General features: G+C 34.5%; 1 protein-coding gene across 1 annotated transcript; it reads left to right on the top strand.

Annotated features, from left to right (window-relative positions):
• The first annotated feature begins 10,594 nt into the window (after window positions 1–10,594).
• LOC100242051 (gamma-interferon-responsive lysosomal thiol protein) lies at window positions 10,595–12,457 on the top strand. The gene is made up of 5 exons (XM_002267069.4): window positions 10,595–10,957; window positions 11,271–11,336; window positions 11,588–11,725; window positions 11,868–11,960; window positions 12,038–12,457. The coding sequence occupies exons 1-5, from the start codon at window positions 10,658–10,660 to the stop codon at window positions 12,224–12,226; spliced, it is 786 nt and encodes a 261-aa protein (XP_002267105.1). The 5' UTR covers window positions 10,595–10,657; the 3' UTR covers window positions 12,227–12,457.
• Window positions 12,458–19,197: the final 6,740 nt, after the last annotated feature.

Raw genomic sequence — 19,197 nt, 5'->3', positions numbered from 1 at the left:
TTCCCCCTTTTTTTATATGGTATAGATTTTGAGCTTGTAATGTTTATTTCAATTAGATATTTTGTTATGAGATATTAGTGTATATAATGTGTTGGAGAGCATAATATATATTTAAAGTTCAAATCCTTTAAATTTAAATTTTGAGAAAAAATTGGCTTTTCAAAATAGAATCAAAACACGAAAATTAGTTTACCTTCACTTGTAATAAGGCAAGGACATCGTTTTAGGAATCAATTGATCATTTATTTGTTGAGGAAAGGTCATTCAAAGTTTTTCCATTGTGTAAAACTTATGGATAATGGTTTGAATAATGTTCCTTGGTGAAGAGCTACTAGCCTTATCTCTCAAGGTAATAGAAGTTGCTTACTTAAGGAAAGGCATTTTCTACTAGATTTATTATAAAAAAAAATGAAAATTAGAAAATTAGAAGTAAAATAAATAGACGAATTCATTGATAATGAAAGTAAGCTTAACAACAATTGTGAATTATTTCTTGAAATCAGTCGATTTCAATAATTAGTTGGGAAATTAATACACTTGACTATTATTTGCCCAAATATTACTTGTATTGTTAACTTAATTACTTGATTCATGCATGCTCCTAAAGTTCAAAATCTTGTAAATAGAATATTACAATAACTAAAAGAGAAATTGACATACTTGACTATTACTTGCCTAGATAATTGTTATATTGGTAGCTTGTTTAGTTGATTCATGCATGCTCCATAGTTCAATATATGAATCTTGTAAATAGAATATTGCAATAACTAAAAGAGACATAAGGAAGAGGTGTATCGATGAATCATAATAGATATATATTTATCCCCGCCTATACTAACACTACTAACACTAAGTGGGTAGGATGTCCAATTGATTAAAGATTTATTGCAATATATTACGCTTTTATTGAAGGTAATTTAATCACATGAAAAAGTAAGAAACAAAATATAGTTGTCAAGTCAATATAAAATTGAATATCATGCTATGACTAAACTATCACTTGCTAGTAAATTTATTGGGCTCGAAGTTAAACTTTTATGTGTTAAGACCCATTAAACTATTTTGTGATAACCGGTCTATGATATACATATTACTTTCAATACTTCCATATCACCAAACAAAATAAATTGACATGGATTGTCGATTTTGTTTTGGAAAATGTATAAACCAATGTAATTTGTACATCTTTTGTTCACAATGGTCAACAATTAGCTGATATATATAAAAAGAATTTAAATACTACTAGTTCAATGACATATTGTCCAAGTTGGGCTTACCAATATTTTTGCACCAATTGATACAAAGTTTTGGTAGGAAATAGGAAATTAATGACTCATTTTAGGAATGTTTCCCAACTTTCTGTTTCCTTGAAGTTTATATCTATATTTGTCATCCTCACTGTTAGCCCAAGGGTTCTCCTAATCGGGTTTTGATGATAACAAACCATGGTTAAGTAACTAATTGGTTTAATATTTAAGAATCTCAGGTATAAACTCGAAAATTCATCAAAGGACCAAATGGATACAAGATCGAGACGCTTGGAAGACTTGAGATCATAGGAAATGAATGTAAGATGATAGCATGAGTGCACTTAGGATGTTCATACCTTTTCATGCATCTTAGAAAACTCGGTTTATTCTTTAAAACTTGATTTTCTTTAAAACCTGAGTTTTATCAAATATACCTTAGGCAAATTGATTCAAAAGTGGCATATTAACTCGCCTAAAGACCTTACCTAAGTATTGGAAAAGAAATAAATAAAAAAGGATAGGTTTTCGGGGCCAAAAGGCTCAACCGGTTGAGGCTAAGGCCAACCGGTCAATCAGTTTAGGAACCGGTCGACCGGTTGAGGTCGTCCGGTCGAGGACCGGATGAGGAAGGTTAAAAACCTTCTCTCTCTCCCAATAGCCTTCTCTTCCCGGTCGAGGTGATTCCTTTACCGGTCGAGGTCCGGTCGAGTACCGGTCCAGGTCCGGTTGAGGCAACGGTAACCTGTCATGCATTAAATGCTCCAACGGCTAGTGAACCGGTCGACCCCTAGCTCGACCGGACGAAGTTGCCTTTTGATGTTTTGACTCCTGAGCTTAAAAACCTATAAATTGATAGCTCCTCTTCATTTATTGACAAGAGAACAATTGCATTCAAAGCCTACCTACCTGTTCTTGATCAAAAAGCTCTCATTTCTTTCTTAATGCATCAAACCATCACTTGCATATTCTTAGTGCACTCTTGTAATTCATCCTAGCTTTCTCTTGTACTTAAGCCATCCTTAAGCTAGGTTGAGAGTTTCATCTTTGTGTAAACTGAGTGTGAAAGTCTTCAAGTGGTTCAAATCTTGAAGAGATTGTGTAAGAGCCCATTGGAGCCGGAATCCAAGTGTAAGAAAATTGAAAGCTTAATTGAAGCTTCAAGTTAGTGGAACCCTCATTCGGTTAGGAGATTGAGGAGAGTGGACGTAGGCAAAGGAGTGTCGAACCACTATAAACCCAAGTTTGAATTCTCTAACTTTATCTCATTCATTTATTTATTTTGTGCATATATTATTGTGTAGAAAAAGATTTTGAAAAACCCAATTCACCCTCCCTTTTGGGTATTTTCCTTAATTATTCATAACCTTTGTTTTATCACTCCCTATTCTTTCTATACTATTGCATTTATTAATTTTCTTATAATCTTGTTAGAAAATTGGTTATCCGACGTAGTTGACCGAACTTCTCTATTATACCAAAATACTTAACTTTTTTACATAGCAACTTTGGTCAAGAAAAAACTAGAGAAAAAGTCACTACGACTTTTGTAGTATTCCGGGTATTGTCCTCAAGGACTGGCTTATGGAAATTGTCAATACTAGAATAAATGAATTGCTTTTGTTTGAATCCTAAAGTGAAAAACAATATGTGAATAATGTGAAACTAAGTAAAAGAAATTAAATTAATAAAAAAATGAATATTGATTTTAAATTCAATTGATTCAAGTTTGGGGTTTTCCACAATCCAACATAGGGTATAGAAATTAGAGAAAACAAGGGTCTGTTAAGTAATATGATCTTAGGGTTTTGGGATCCTTGGCTGCTAGCGATCAAGTTGAGTTCTATAACTCAAAATTGCATCTGAAACCTAATTTTTCCTTTTTAAAATAGATTCCTAAAACCATCAAATGAATGAGATTGATTACCAATTTAAGATTTGGCTTTTGAACTCTTCTTACTCCTTATAGCTTTGTTTATGGGCAAATAACGGTAGGGAAGACGAGGATAACTAATGATCAAGAATTACCAAGAATCACTAATATCAAGTAATAACCTACCATATCATTCCCTAAACGAACTCACAAAGATAGGATAAAAAAATGATAAATTGTCACCCAACCAATAATTAATCTCATTTGTTATAATAATTTACCCATTGTCCCTATAGGTTTCCTAGCCCTTAGGTTTTCATGCTTCAAGCCCCAAGTTGGCTCTTAGCCTTTCATGGGGGTGATGTCACATTCACAATCCATAATAGGGTAAAAATCCATAATTTGAATAAAAAAAAAACTAAAAACAATATATTTAATAAAGAAGAAAAAGAAAACAAACCAAAGTTCTCGTCTTCTTCCACCTTCAATGTTAAACTCTCCGGAAAAAGATACAAGATCCCTAAAACCTAGAATTGAGAGAGTTTATATAATACCATCAATTACCTAACATGTGGCACACTCTCATTGGCCACTTATTACAAAATAATTTCCTAAAATGATTAAAAAATAATAAAATGGTGATTTCTAGTCGTGTGGGGTCCACTTAGGGCGGATGAAGTGCCTTAGATGCAATTCCCGAGGTAGAGAAGGCAAAACATCAAAGTGGCAGTGGGTGAATTCAAAATTGGTGTCATTTCGAAATCATAAATTGAATTTCGAAATCATTTGAAAATGACCCTCCAACTTGGTGCAATTGTCTTCCAATGGCCATAACTTCTTCATTTCAGTTCCGATTTGCACACCGTTTGAAGAGTTGGACTCCTGACTTCCCGAGTTTCGAAACGATATATAGTATGTATACAATGGACTCTAGAAAGTGCTATAAATTTGTCCTCAAAGTCAGAGTATATAATTTCATCAGATTTTTAAGTTCTAAATTTCCATGTAGTTGAATCTTGCTTTATGCCTCATTTCCTATGTTTTCTTGCCTTCTTTCTTACTTCATAATGGTCATTTCTCATCTTCCAAACTCATAATATCCTCGTCTTGCCTTTCCTTACGGTCCATGAGTCTTGACTCACTTATTTCTTCATTTAGCCCTTTCTTGATCTTTCAAAATCTAAAGTGATTCAACTTGCACCATTTTCCTCCCTTGAACCTAAGATAAGTCTCCAAAGTACAAATTAAACTCATGGCTAAGTCCTTAGCATTGATTTAGGTCAATTTGGGTGATTTGAATGTCTTTTGGTGCACAAATCATATAGAATATGTGCCATTAGAGCATATGTTTTGGCTCCAATCAGTAGTATCAAAGTTGAATTTGGTGAGAGGTTATTGTGAAACCAAGGCTTGGTTAATCTTAGTTTTGATGATAACAAAATAAGGTTTTGAACTAATAATTATATTTCAAGTGTGATTATGCAAGACGATTTCCAAAGTGGCAATCACGAAGACAAAATCAAGATAAAGAGAAATCGATAAAAAAATGAAGACCTCAAAGATAAGTGTTTTTTCAAGACCTAAGCTTCATAGGATCTCTGTGTAAGGTTATTAGTGCACTAAGTTTTTCATGCATTACATTATTAATTTATGCACCAAAATCATCCAAAAGTAATTTTGTTTTAAATCCTTTAAAATTAGATGATTTCATGTTTTCAACTAAAACCTTGTACCAAATGTTTTCCAAACTTATTTAAAAGGTTTTAAGTTGAAAAATATGGTTGTTGAGTCAAAAACAGCTCAACCAGTTGAACCATATAAGGAACTGGTCAACCTGTTCATATCAATCGGTCGAATGATGCAAAAACCTTATCTCTCTTCCAGAACACTTGTTCAACCAGTCGATGTCTGATCAAGGGGCAGTCAATGTCCAACGGTCACCTGCTAAGCATTAAATGCTAACAACTAGTCAGCCGGTCAAACCCCCAACGACTAGTTTGATTGTTTTCCTCTATAAAATGCTTCAATCTTCATTGTTTCAAGTGTTTAACCTTCTTAAATCTTTCTTGAATATATTTGAGCCTTGAAAGAGTGTTTCAAGTGCACCATTATTCTAGAACTTACATATCATTAGTGCACCTTTCAATCCTAGTTTTTCTTGTACATTTGAGCTTTAAAGTTTTGTACTAGGATTTTATGAGATTATTTCTTATCTTCATTTGTAAATCTTTGAGAGAAAGAATCTAAGTATAAGGTATCACTTAGGGATTCTCTAATATGAGGTATCACTTGAGGGGTTATTTAAGAGTGAGGTATCTCTTGAAGATTGTGAAGGGTACTTAGAGCCAAAAGTTCAAGAGGGTGAATTGGAACCATAATCCAATTGTATTGTTTGAAGGCTTGGTTTGGAAGCCTTGAATTAATGGAACCTCAAGTTCGGGATTGAAGCTAGAGGAGAGTGGATGTAAACCGGGTTGCGCCGAACCATTATAAAAATCTTGTGTTTGCATTCTCTCTTACCTACTCTTTTACTTTATATGTAATTGTTTTTATATTGTTTTATTATATATTTGCATATGATTGTCTCTTACATTCATATAATTTAAATTTGCAAAAAAAGATCATCACCTTATTCACCTCCCCTCTAGGAAGATTAATTTAGGTTGGATTAGCCTAATTTTTCTAATAGTTATATATTCGAATCTTTGAACATATTTATTTTTCAATATTGAGTTCACATGCAAGTTTAAAGGAGGTTGTTTGTGGTTTGTTTGAGTTTGTACGTACTTATGTGTATCTAAAAATCTTTGTGTTTCTCTATATATGGCTATGGAATTGTATTACTAAAGAGTATATATAGTATATATTGTTCGCTTAAATTATGCAAATTTAAGTTTTTATGAAAATTAGTCATTCAATATGGTGTAAAGTGTATATAGTTCAATAAAGTAATGCCATATGTACATGGATCAAAATATGGTGTCTCATATAAACCAAATTGATTTATAAGAGAAGCGTTAACAAATGCATGTGTGTCATCAAGTAGTTCATCTCATCTCCCTCTCAAACCTAATCAAAATAGGCTCAAGAGTATTTGGACATCTCATCTTGATGAACCTCTAATTTTTATCACTAAACAAAGACTCTTGAACTATTTTATATATTTTGTGATCAAGGTGCACCAAGCAGAATCAAGGTTTCTGAGCTATATTCTCAACTCAAGAAAGAAAGAAACATTTAGGCACTTTATCATTAAGTATCTTCAATAGAAATGCAACAGATATGTGGATAAAATTATAACATGATTAGGTGACCTCCTTTTGAAGGGATATGGAGATAACTATCAAAAATAAATCCGCTTTAGGAAAGTAACGCAACAAAAAGTAAGAAAGAAAAAAGGATAGAACACATCTAACCCAAGAAAGTCTGGAATTGAACAGAGAAACTCTCAGGAAGAGATTTTCATTAACTTAAAAAAAAAAAAAAAAAAACCAAAGATATTTCCTCATCGGTTTTCGTTCATCTTTATCCCAATAACCCTTCAACATCTTCACAACTTCCAACACTTAGAAAATGAAAACTCATAAATATCTATCATAAGTAACCAAGTACTACAAGTCTCAAGTTTCATAGGTAATAAAAATATTATTCTAAAATTAGTTGATTATTTATTTGCAAGTAGTTGTCCATGTCACGAAGTAAGAGGAGGCCAAAAGGAAATTGACAAATGAAGATGAGGAAAAACCTCTCATAGCCCATCTAACTAAGTTGAGGTAACTCATACTTCATTTGCACAATAATATGCCATGAGGTGGATTGGAAATGACAAATTTGTTTGTTGTCAAGTAGAAATGATACATAATTTATATTAATAATAGACGCATAATACTACAACAAGAGTAATGTTATTAATGGTGTGACCTCTGCATGTTACTAATCATGTGTAATAATAATCACACACACATATATGATCATAGATCCATGTATCAATGCAAAATTAAATATCAACAACTTCGAGCAAAAAAATTGGTACAAAGAAAATAGTTTATTTAATTTTGAAGGTTGTCGACCTAGCCCACATAGTCTGAGGCCTAAAATATTGTGTAGACTAGACCCATAATCAAGTAAGCTAATTTGATCATATTTATAAAAGAAGTGAGTAAAATGCACCAAATGTTCAAAGTAGCATACACATTATACTTTGAGTCTCAACATGACTCTTGACTTGAATTAAGCTAAAACTATGTCTCTCTCTTTTAGTCGAGTAAGTCAATCTACTCTTAGACCCACTTATTTGCCTAGATGGGTCATTTCCTTTTATAAGCCCAAAACTAAGATGATGGTATTGTGTAAAATGCACTAAATGTCCAAAGCAACATGCAGTCCATACTTCCAAGTCTCGAAGAACACACTCCATGATTCAAGTCTTCATACAACTCTTAACTTGAATAAAGCTAAAGCTCTCTTTTTCTCAATCAAGTAAGCTAGTCTAATCATATTCTTAGAAAGGGATTGGACCTACTCATTTGCACTAATAAAGGACATTATATTATATGTCTTATTCAAAAATAGACAAATAATTTTACTTTTTGTCTACAAATTTCTCCAATCAAATACATTATTTTAATTCTATAAATAGTTTAATATTCACCACTAAAATACTTTGTTCCATACTATGGAACAAAGGATTCAGAAGATTACAAAAACAAATAAGAAAAGCATTTTACCCTGTCACCTAATATCGTCTCTTACAACAGTAGAAAATGATAAATAAAAAAAAATAAAAAAAAAAGAGCAAATTGTTAATTTTATATTAACACAATTGAAAAAAAATGATATCCCTATAATATTTTTATCATTATTTTATTCTTCTTGCTAAGTAATGAGTATTTATTTAGATGATAAAAAATTTTCATATTAAAATTTACCGATAAAAAAAAATTGGATAAAAGTAATAGCTTGTGTAACACCATCCTTAAAACAATTTTTTTTGGGAACTTCCATTTTCTTTGTTGTTTTTACTTGTAAAAATATTACATCAATTATTATTAAAGTTAACTCTTTTTTCAAAAGCACATAATTTCAACTTATAAAATTATTATTTATATATTTTTATAAAATTGCTAAATATACTAAAAATGAAATTGCAACAACCCACTCCCAATGGCTATATATATATATACACACATGAGCAAGTGTGTGGATTAAACAAAAGTGAAAATGTCAGTTTGAATAATGTAAACATTGGTGAGAATCCAATATCCCTTCGTCCATAGAGAGTGAGTTGAAGCTTAAAGATCAAGCCAAGTCAAAAGGCATAATCGACGAGCAATAGGTGATTATTCTTGTACATCCCAAGGAACAAAAGAAGTTTAGGGTAATTGAAAGATGGTTATCAATTGAAGGATGCAAGGTGCCCCTACTTTTTCAAAGTAAAAAGGGGTAGAGAAAATGTTTCAAACCAATGTTCAAGTACTGGGTACTACAACATTGTTGTAACCCATGTCATACTCCCAAGAAAAGTTCAAACGACCTTCAACAAAAGGATATTTATACCCAAAGTCAACACAAGTGAGTAGGTAGAAAATACCTAACAGTACAAAATAACCAATGTTTTCATAATCAGATCGATTATTGAACCGAAAAAATTTCAAGTTCATGGTTCACTGATAGGATCGACGGTCAAATCGGTGACATCATAAATATATAATTTATAAATTATTAAAATTTAAAATAATTATAAAAATAAAAATAATAATTTGTATATTATTTTAAAATTAAAATTTTATTTGAAAACCAGAAAATTAATTTCAAATTATAAATTAAAATTAAAATCATAATTTTAATTTTAATTTTAAAATTTTAAAATTCATTTTGAAATAAAAAAGACTCATTTTGATATCAATAATTTATTTAAAATTATAATATTTTCATTAATTTAAATTAAAATCATAAGTTTTAAACATCATGAAATAAAAATATATATATATATATATATATATATAAAAGGAAATAAATAATAATAAGATGAGGTAAAAAAAAATAATTAAAAAAAAAATCTGGAAGAACTGAAGAAGAGAAAAGAAGAGCGGGCAGGGTTCCGACGGGGTTTTGCGGGGTGGGGTTTCCACTTCTAGCGCCGGGTGGGGGGCTTCCAACGGGCAAAAAGGGGAAAGCTTTTCAGCTTTTCCAGGGCAAGGGATTCCAACAGAGGGAAGGGGGGTGGTTTCCAGCGCGAGGGGGTTCCGGCAGGCAAGAAGAGCTTTTCCAAGCCCGCGCGCAAGCGAGAGGTGATGGTGTTCCAGTAGGGTCACGGGAGTGGCTTTGCAAGGGGAGTGAGGGTCCTGCCAGTAGAGCTTTTCCAACGCGGGGGCAAGGGGGGTTCCAACAGGGTTGCCGAGGGGGTTCCGACAAGCAAAAAGAGCACGCACATGGGGGGTGGTGGTGTTCCAACGGGGTCACGGGGTGGCTTTGCAAGGAGGGTGGGGGTCCTGCTGGGAAGGCTTTTCCAGCACGGGGGCAGGGAGGGTTCCAACAGGGTTGCCGAGAGGGTTCCGACGGGCAAGAAGAGCTTTTCCAATAGGGGTGGCTTTGTAAGGGGGGTGGGGGTCCCGTCGAAGGAAACAATGACAATGGAGGAAAAAAAAATTGAACCAAACAATTCGGAGGGAACCGTTGACAGGACTGGACCAAAATCGTGACCGACCGACGGTCGAATCGACTTGTCCAGTCTGGTTTTAAAACCATGGAAATAACTCTCTCAAATATATGAATTTTTTCCTTTATATGACGATATAACAAATCACCCTTTTTCATAGAAACACAATGTCTTTATCATGTCTCATAGGATTTCTAGGGCTAAAATAGTCAAACACCCCTTTGTAAGGTCAGACAAATAGAGGTGTTAAGAATCGACTTTAATATCATTGATAACATATATGTATAAACTTTTATTAATCATGTAAATGTATTTTAAAGTCATAAGAACTCGTTACATGCAAAGAGAATGACATCTATATGATTGGAAGTAGATCATTGCAAATAATATCAAAACTAATACTCAAACTCGATATAAGAATTTGTTTAGTCCTATTAAGATATTTATCTATTTGGTCTCACAATCCTATAAAACACAATAAAGACGTTAATAGAAAAGAGTAATTGTGATCTCTCATATCAAATTTAAAATATATAAAAAAAAAAAGTTAACATTATATATCTATAAATTCCTCTTAACCATTTAAACATGTTTTAAAGTGGTGAGAACCATTGGATCGTGAGCCACAATGAAGGAAGTGGACCTTTACAAAAATAATATAATTGATACTATTAATTAACAATATTATCTTTTGTTTATTTATTAATAAGCCAATTGTTTTTATTTTATTTTTATTGCTATATTAATAATTATTTTCACCTTTTTATAAAGGAGAAGAGGATAAAGATGACCGCTGAAAAAGAAAAAGAGAAAGTAATTGATAAAGAGGAGTGAAGGCAAGGCAACATACCCCCACTTTCCACCACTCTGCTCTCACAAATGGCTTCTTCTCGCCAACTCCTCTCTCTCATTCTTCGCATTTCTACTCTGTTAACATTCTTCTTCACTTCCCCATCTCATTCTTCGTCAGATGTTTTTTCTGGTGTTTCAGTTTCATCAGTTGATCCCAACAGAGTTACTCTGTCTGTTTACTATGAAACTCTCTGTCCATATTGCTCCAACTTCATTGTACGTGACTTGCTGAAAATCTTTGAAAATGGACTCATTTCAATAGTTAATCTCAGGATGATCCCTTGGGGCAACGCTGTGCTCAGACCAGACAAAACCTTCCAATGCCAGGTTGCAATTCCACATCTCCATCTGGGCTTTCTTTGTTTTTCTGCATTTAAATTGTACATACTTCATTTGGTTGCTAAGAAAACAGAGGAAAATAAAAATCAGCACCTTGGTGTTTTAAGGTTTTACGTTGATCTGCTTTCTCTCCCCTCCCCCCACCCACCCCCCCAAAAAATAAGGATTTTCTTATGTTTTCTCGCCTACCAAACCACAAAGCAAAGCAATTAAGATCAACTCTAAAACATTTGAATTTTAAATTTGATACAGATTGTAATTTTTTTTGTTTTATTACTTGGGTTTTACAATATATTTGCAGCATGGCCCTGCTGAATGCGTACTTAATACTGTGGAAGCCTGTGTCATCAACATCTATCCTCGTGTGGTAAGACCTTCTTACCCTTTTCCAATCCAAAAAAAAAAAAAAATTAAAAAAAATTAAAAAAATGCAAATACCCTTTTAATTTCTCCTTTGGTTTTTATTAAATCAGAGAATTGCCTTCTCAATGCAATGTTATATTTCTGGTTGAGGGCTGATGTTCAGTTTCTAAAGGAAGTATGCAACTGCCTTTTAGAGACATGGTAGATGCTTCATAATTCGGCTTTCTGCTAAATTTCATGTTCAATTCTATGCAGGATATGCATTTCAGATTTATTTACTGTGTTGAGTATCTAGCCTTGGAGGGAAAGCAAGCTGAGTGGGCTTCTTGTTTTGACAGATCACAGCTTGGTAAGGTGCCTATTGACTGCTACACTAGTGGATATGGAAACCAGGTTGGTTAATTTCATTTTCATTTTCCTCTGCATATGCCCTTATGCTCTTGTGTTCATCGTTTACCATGTATGATATATGAATTGGATTCATAGTTTATTCAATCTTCATCATGAAGTATTTTTTGCTACATGTTTACTGCAGCTGGAACTCAAATATGCTGAAGAAACTGCACTTCTTAATCCTCCTCATACAGGTGTGCCATGGGTTGTAGTGAATGATCAACCACTGAAAGAGGTTTGTCTGTAAACTCAACATGGCTCGCTCAACAACACTACTTCATTCTCTCAACAATTCTATTCCCATGAATGCAGGACTACAACAACTTTGTAGCATATGTCTGCAGGGCTTATAGAGGCGGTAATGTGCCAGAGGCTTGCAGGTCATTTCAGCTTAACATCAATTCGACTGTGGAGGAAAATCCAATCAATCCACTTTGCTATGTTAATGAGGCAAAAAACTTGACCACTTCATCTCCAGGAAAGAAAATCACAAATTTGTAATAAGCTTTATGGACATGCCCAAATGAGGATTACAAGATTCTGCATCAGCTTTTGCTCAATCTGCTGCTGCTAGTCTGCTAGCCTATTACAGATATAAAAAATAATGGGCGGGCCAACTTATATGACTCATTCAGATTGCCTTACATTTGAAAAGGAAGTGATACTGTTGAAATGTTATAGATTGTAGGTTCTGTAAACATGGTTGAGTTATAATACAAATGGTTCTATGAATTCTATGAGTAATAATTTTCTTTTATTCATGGCTTCTCCCAATCCATTTAGGCTATTCCCAGCTGAGTTTGAAAATAGTAAAAGAAAAATGAATCTAATTCAGGCCTCCAATCCATGGCATTTATCTCACAAAACCTTTTTCTTTCTTGTTAGTTGAGCTTTGAGTTTCATTTCAAACATTGAACTTCAGTCCAAACATCGAACTTCAGTCTAACATTGTTATTTCAATTGAAAGAATGAGGTAAAACCTTCTTCTAGCTTGGAAGATGAGAGCTGTTTAATATTACATATTCCATTGAATCTTGAAGAGCACCCAGAAAAGGCATCCAAAGCACAAACTGCAGGGCTGTTCTTGCTAGGCATGAGAAATTTAATGTAGTCTTCTAATAGAATTATAAGATGATGCAATGCTAAAAAGATCATTAAAATCCAGTGAAGGTCTGGAATAATATAGTTTTGAGCAAAAAACACATTATTTTAGTAAAATCGTATTGACTAAAAAAGACCTTGCCAATAGGAGTCGAGAGCAAAGCCATATGATTTGTCGATCAAAATGATGTTGGGCAGAGTAAAATTGAATGAAACATACTAAATATGACATGAACAGATGCATTGAATTGCTTCTCTTACCAGCCTCAAACAGTATAGATTTATTTTTTTATTTTTTATTTTTGAAAAAAGCAAGAGTGAGTATTATTCATGTCAAAAGCATCTTTTTTTTATCCATGGTCCCTGAAGTTGCTGTAATTATGCTTCTGGTTGTGTATGCTGGTGAGAAAAACCCTTATCAGGTACAGAACAACCTCCTTTCTGTTGGAGTACTTTAAAGATTCTGTTCTGGTTTCCTATTTTTAAGAATCTCCTCTGTTGGGTTCTTTTCCCCTTTTGCTTTTTCTAAATTTATCTAAATATTATCATGTGTGACTGCCAACTATTTGTAGTTCTAAACATTAAAAATTATTGTTCCAGTCTTCTAGCTTAGATATCTATTCTCAAATATTTCTTTCCACCATAATTGTGATGAGATATGGAATGCAACAATCACAAACAGATATTGTGATAAATCATAAAGCCACAGAGATATCTATAAGAAATAAAAAGAAACAGTGGCATCCCAACCTCCTTTATAGAAGTTGGATTGGAGCAACTATTACAGAGTAAATGCAAGCTCATGCCTCGTAGATTAAGAAACACACATAATAATTTTCCTTTCTTAATCCTAAATAAAAAGACAATCGATATATGAAGTAGCCCAACTGAATTAGAGATAGGGTTTGGAAACCTCATTAATATACCCACCAAGTACAATCCTCACTTTGAGCAAAGACTGATTTACATGCAATGATCTTACCTAATTTTATTGGTTTAGCCGACCAGTTGACACATAATAATTAACCCTGACTTAACCTAAGCCAAATCACCTCACATGAACCTGCAGCTTCCTCCAGCATGAAATTCTAAAAGACTTGTAGCCCCTCCATTTTTTGGCAGCCACTAGCTTTTCTGTGGAGCTTATTTCAACATTCTCTTGTGGCTTTGTTGTATATTTTTGTCTATGTACCATTTTGGTATTCAGTGTGATTCAAGTTCAACTCTCCCAACCATAAAGAGGCTTTACTGCTAAAAGAGACATGACCTGCAGATTCGTAATTCTTCACCCAAGGGTTGGCACTTCTCATTTCATTGTTAAAGAGGGAGGTATGCAGACTGCAAATGATGACACTTGTTATGCATTAGTGCTGATGCTTAACCCTCTTAATCACTTTGAATTCGGAATGGATACACAAGTCGACAATGGAAAGAGTCAGCAAAAATAGAATGAAATTTTCCACTTAAACACATAAATGCTCATTTTTATGCTAGTGTGAACATATAGAACACCCCTTCTTCACTCTGGAGGTGACTTGATTAAGGGGAGTTCCACCCACTTTATGCTTTCTCTCTTAGAAAGAATGTGTTTTGTTTTGGTGGTTAGGTAATTAGTAACAATCCAAGAAGAGTAATTTAAAAGCATAGTTGTCACAGTTTTCGTAAAGCATAATTAATTTCTGAGAAAGAGAAGAGACTGAAATTGTAGTTTCATTAAGCAAATTGGAAGTGATTCACATTGTGAGAAGCCTATGTGTATGCATACAATATGTTAAAATCTGGAGAAAAAATAAGGAACTAAAACTTGCAGAAAATATTAGAGTACTAAGTTGGAGAAAGGCACACTATATTTCACCAATGAGAATGCCTATTTATAGGCTTACAACCAAACTGAAAAATGCTAAAAACTCTCAGCTACTATGACTACTTCTACTAACAGAAAAACTGAAAATTATGGAGCAAAACAGAGACTGAGTCTAACTAAGACATTTTCAAAGGCAAACTCTCATGAATTCTAACACTCCTCCTTGAGATTTGCCTTAGACATACCAAGCTTCAACCTTAGGAACTCCAGCCTTGATTTAGGAAGTCCTTTAGTCATTATGTCAGCAAGTTGCTCATCAGTTGAGCAATAATGCAGCTTAACAAGTGAATTCGTTTCAGCTTCCCTTATGGAGTGGAATTTTACATTTATGTGCTTGGTTCTGCCATGTTGGACAGGATTTTAAGTAATGGAAATGGCTGACTTATTGTCACAGTAAAGCTCAGTTGGTGAGCTTTGTTCCTGGCCTAAATCAGCAAGCAATTTTCTCAACCATATTGCTTGATTTGCAGCAGCTGCTAAGGAGATATACTCAGCTTCTATAGTTGATTGTGCCACTACTTCTTGCTTTCTTGAATTCCAGCATATGACACCTGAACCGATTGTAAATACATAACCTGAAGTGCTCTTCATATCATCAACACTTCCTGCCCAATCACTATCAGCATAACCATCTAGCTTAACTCCTCCTGTCTTTAACTACCAAATGCCAAGATTTGTTGTACCTTTAACAAACTTTAGCACCCTCTTTGCAACTCCCATGTGAACATTGCTAGGTGAACTCAAGAACCTTGAAAGCAAACTAGCTGGAAACATCAAGTCAGGTCTGGTTACTGTCAAGTATAGTTGGCTGCCCACCAAGCTTCTATATGCAAAGGGTTCCTCAAGTTTCTCACCATCATTCTTTGAAATTTTCTCATTTTGTGCCAGCGGAGTTGCTACTTCTTTGCATGATTCTAGCTTGAATTTCTTGAGAATATCCATAGCATATTTTCTTTGTGAAATGAAGATACCCCAGCTGCATTGGTATATTTCCATTCCAAGGAAGTAGTTCATGATGCCAAGGTCAGACATCTCAAATACATCCTGCATTTCCATTTTGAAATCAGCTAGCAATTTTACATTGCTTCCAGTCACTAGCATGTCATCAACATAAAGTGATACTACCAGTTGCAAACCATCATCATTTTGTTTCAAATACAAAGTAGCTTCATTTTCACTCCTCCTAAATCCAAGTTGGATCAGATGAGAATCAATTCTGCTATACCAGGCCCTTGGTGCTTGCTTCAAACCATAGACAGCCTTATGTAGCTTGTACACTTTATGTTCATGGCCAATAACCTCAAAGCCTTCTGGTTGTTGAACATAAATTTCTTCAAGAAGTATACCATTTAGAAAAGCTGACTTGACATTTAAATGGTACACTTTCCATCCCATTTGACTAGCAAGTGCAAGTAGTAGCCTTATAGTGTCATGTTTGGCTACTAGTGCAAATGTATCACCATAGTCCACTCTAGCAACTTGAGCAAAACCCTTCACAACCAATCTAGCCTTGTGCCTGAAGATTGAACCATCTGAATTAAATTTGGTTCTGAAAACCCATTTTACACCAATTGCATTCTTAGCTTCAGGTAGTTCTGTCAACTTCCAGGTTCCATTTCTTTCAATAGCATCAATTTCAGCTTTCATGGCCTTAATCCATTCTAGAAATCTTGCAGCTTCCGTGTAACATGTAGGCTCAGCATGTACAAGATTGCACCTCTCATACACATCAGATAATGGCCTCATCTTAAGCATGGGTGTGTCTGAAGTTGCTTCAACATCAAGTGGACCTTCAATGATTATACTTTCTATTGCTGGTTCAAGAATAGATGGAGTGTTTTGATCACATTTATGAACTTTCTTCAAGTCCCAATTCCAGTAGGAGTTTTCATCAAAGTGCACATCTCTACTTATCACGATTTTCATTCTACTCAAGCTATAAATTCTGTAACCTTTTGATTCAGCTGCATACCCAACAAAGACACCTTTCTCAGCTCTTTCATCAAGCTTCCCTCTCTTGACAGATGGCACATGAAGATAACACAATGAGCCAAAAACTTTCAGGTGCTTGACAGAAGGTTTTACACCAAACCATGCCTCTATTGGTGTTTTGCTCTGAACAGACTTAGTTGGCAGTCTGTTAAGCAAATATACTGAGGTGTTGACTGCTTCAGCCCATAGAAGTTTTGGTAGCCTCTTCTCGAATAGCATGCACCTTGCCATCTCCATCACGGTTTTGTTCTTCCTCTCAGAGACTTCATTCTGCTGTGGTAAGTATGGAGCTGTTAGCTAGTGTACAATTCCAGCTTCTTGACAAAAGACGTTGAACTCTTTTGAGATATACTCACCTCCATTATCAATTATGAGCACCTTAACGTTCTGGCCACTTTGAGTTTCAACCATTTTCTTGAAGCTTTTGAACATAGAGAGCACTTGTGACTTGGTTTTTAGAAAATAAACCCAAGTCATTCTGCTGAGATCATCAATAAATAATGCAAAATACACATTGTTGCTCAATGAGGCTATGCTCATTGGTCCACAAATATATGAATGAATTAATTCAAGCTCGTGAGTAGCTCTCTTGGACATATTTTGAGGGAATGGTTGTCGTTGTTGCTTCCCTAGCTCACAACTTTCACAAGTTTGAGCATTAACTGAGATTTCAAGCATGTCTTCAACCATACCAGCTTCTTGCATGAACCTCAATGACTTCAAGTTGAAATGACCATAGCTTTTGTGCCAAACAACACTCTCATCAATCTTGGCACTAAAGACATGACCTTCAACTAAATCAAGCTTCAAATAAAAGATATTTCCATTCATTTTAATTTTTGCTATCTCTTTTTCTTGTACATTAGTGATAAAACAAAAATTTTCTTTGAAAGAGACTGCATATCCATTTCTTAGCATTTGTGCAACACTAAGAAGATTCTGATCTAAATCTGGAATGTAAAGAACATTAGTGACAATTTTTGTACCTCTCTTGGTGCTGATAGCAATTGTCCCTTTTCCTTTGGCCTGCACAACTTCACCATTTCCCAACTTGACCTTTGGTTGAACTGATCTATCAATGGAGGTAAATATTGACAGATATTTGGTCATGTGACTCGTGCAGCCACTGTCAATGAGCCAAGTATTCAGTTCATGAGAACTGAGTGTTTGTGATGCCATAAATAAATGCTCATCATCATTTTTGTTTTCTTCAATCACACTTGCATTTTTTTCTGGTTGCTGTTGAGATTGTTTTTTCTTGGCTCTGCAATACTTCTCACTGTGGCAAAGTTTATTGCAAAAATTACAATTAAAGAGAGGTTTACCTTTGTTCCAACAATCTTTCTCAGCATGGTTGGTTCTTCTACAATGAAAGCAAGATGGAAATTTTCCTTTTCTTGAAAACCCTTCAACTTTCCCTTTGTTGTTCTTGAAGAACTTCTTTCCTTGCAAGTTTCCAGAATTCTTTCCCTTGTGATTTGCTTGAAAAGCACCTTCAGTAGCTTTATCACCTCTCATTAAGACCCTTTGCTCCTGTGCATGAAGCTTGCTGGTTAACTCTACAATTGTGAGAGTTTGCAAGTCACAAGACTCTTCAATTGCAGAAATCTTGGCTTCAAACTTTTGAGGCACTGAAACCATGATTTTTTCTACCACCTTTTGATCTGTAAATGCCTCACCAAGAAGCCGCATTTGGTTTACAACATCCATTAACCTGCCAGAATAATCTTTGACAGATTCGTCGTCTTTCATCTTCATCAACTCAAACTCTCTCTTCAATGTGAGGAGTCTAACAGTTTTGACTCTTTCACTGCCCTCAAATTCCCTTAGAGCTTGTCCCATACCTGTTTAGGTGTTTCCAAGTTCATGATTTTGGTGAAGATGTGGTCTGCAAGTCCTGAATGTAGGCAAGTGATGGCTTTGTCTTTTTTGAGTTTTTCTTCCTCATATGCTTTCATCTGAGCAACTGTAGGATTTGCTCCCAATGGTGGTGGATCATCTTCAGACATCACAACATTCCACAAACCTTGAGACCTTAAATAAAACCTCATCTTGACAGCCCAAATGTGATAGTGCTCACCATTAAACACTGGAATTACAGAGGAAGTATTGCTAGAAGGAGACATGTTTGCACCACAGTTGCTTAAAAAATAGATCACTCAACCTCACTAGTGTTTGCACTCAACCTCACTGTGTTTAATACTAAAAACACTCAAAAACTTTGCCTCACAGCCCGTAGGAATAATGCTCTGATACCACTGTTAAAATCTGGAGAAAAAATAAGGAACTAAAACTTGCAGAAAATATTAGAGTACTAAGTTGGAGAAAGGCACACTATATTTCACCAATGAGAATGCCTATTTATAGGCTTACAACCAAACTGAAAAATGCTAAAAACTCTCAACTGCTATGACTACTTCTACTAACAGAAAAACTGAAAATTATGGAGCAAAACAGAGACTGAGTCTAACTAAGACATTTTCAAAGGCAAACTCTCATGAATTCTAACACAATA

This window comes from Vitis vinifera, chromosome 8, assembly GCF_030704535.1.
Source record: "Vitis vinifera cultivar Pinot Noir 40024 chromosome 8, ASM3070453v1".
Taxonomy (NCBI): domain Eukaryota; kingdom Viridiplantae; phylum Streptophyta; class Magnoliopsida; order Vitales; family Vitaceae; genus Vitis; species Vitis vinifera.
This window is presented reverse-complemented; position numbering and strand designations above follow the sequence as displayed.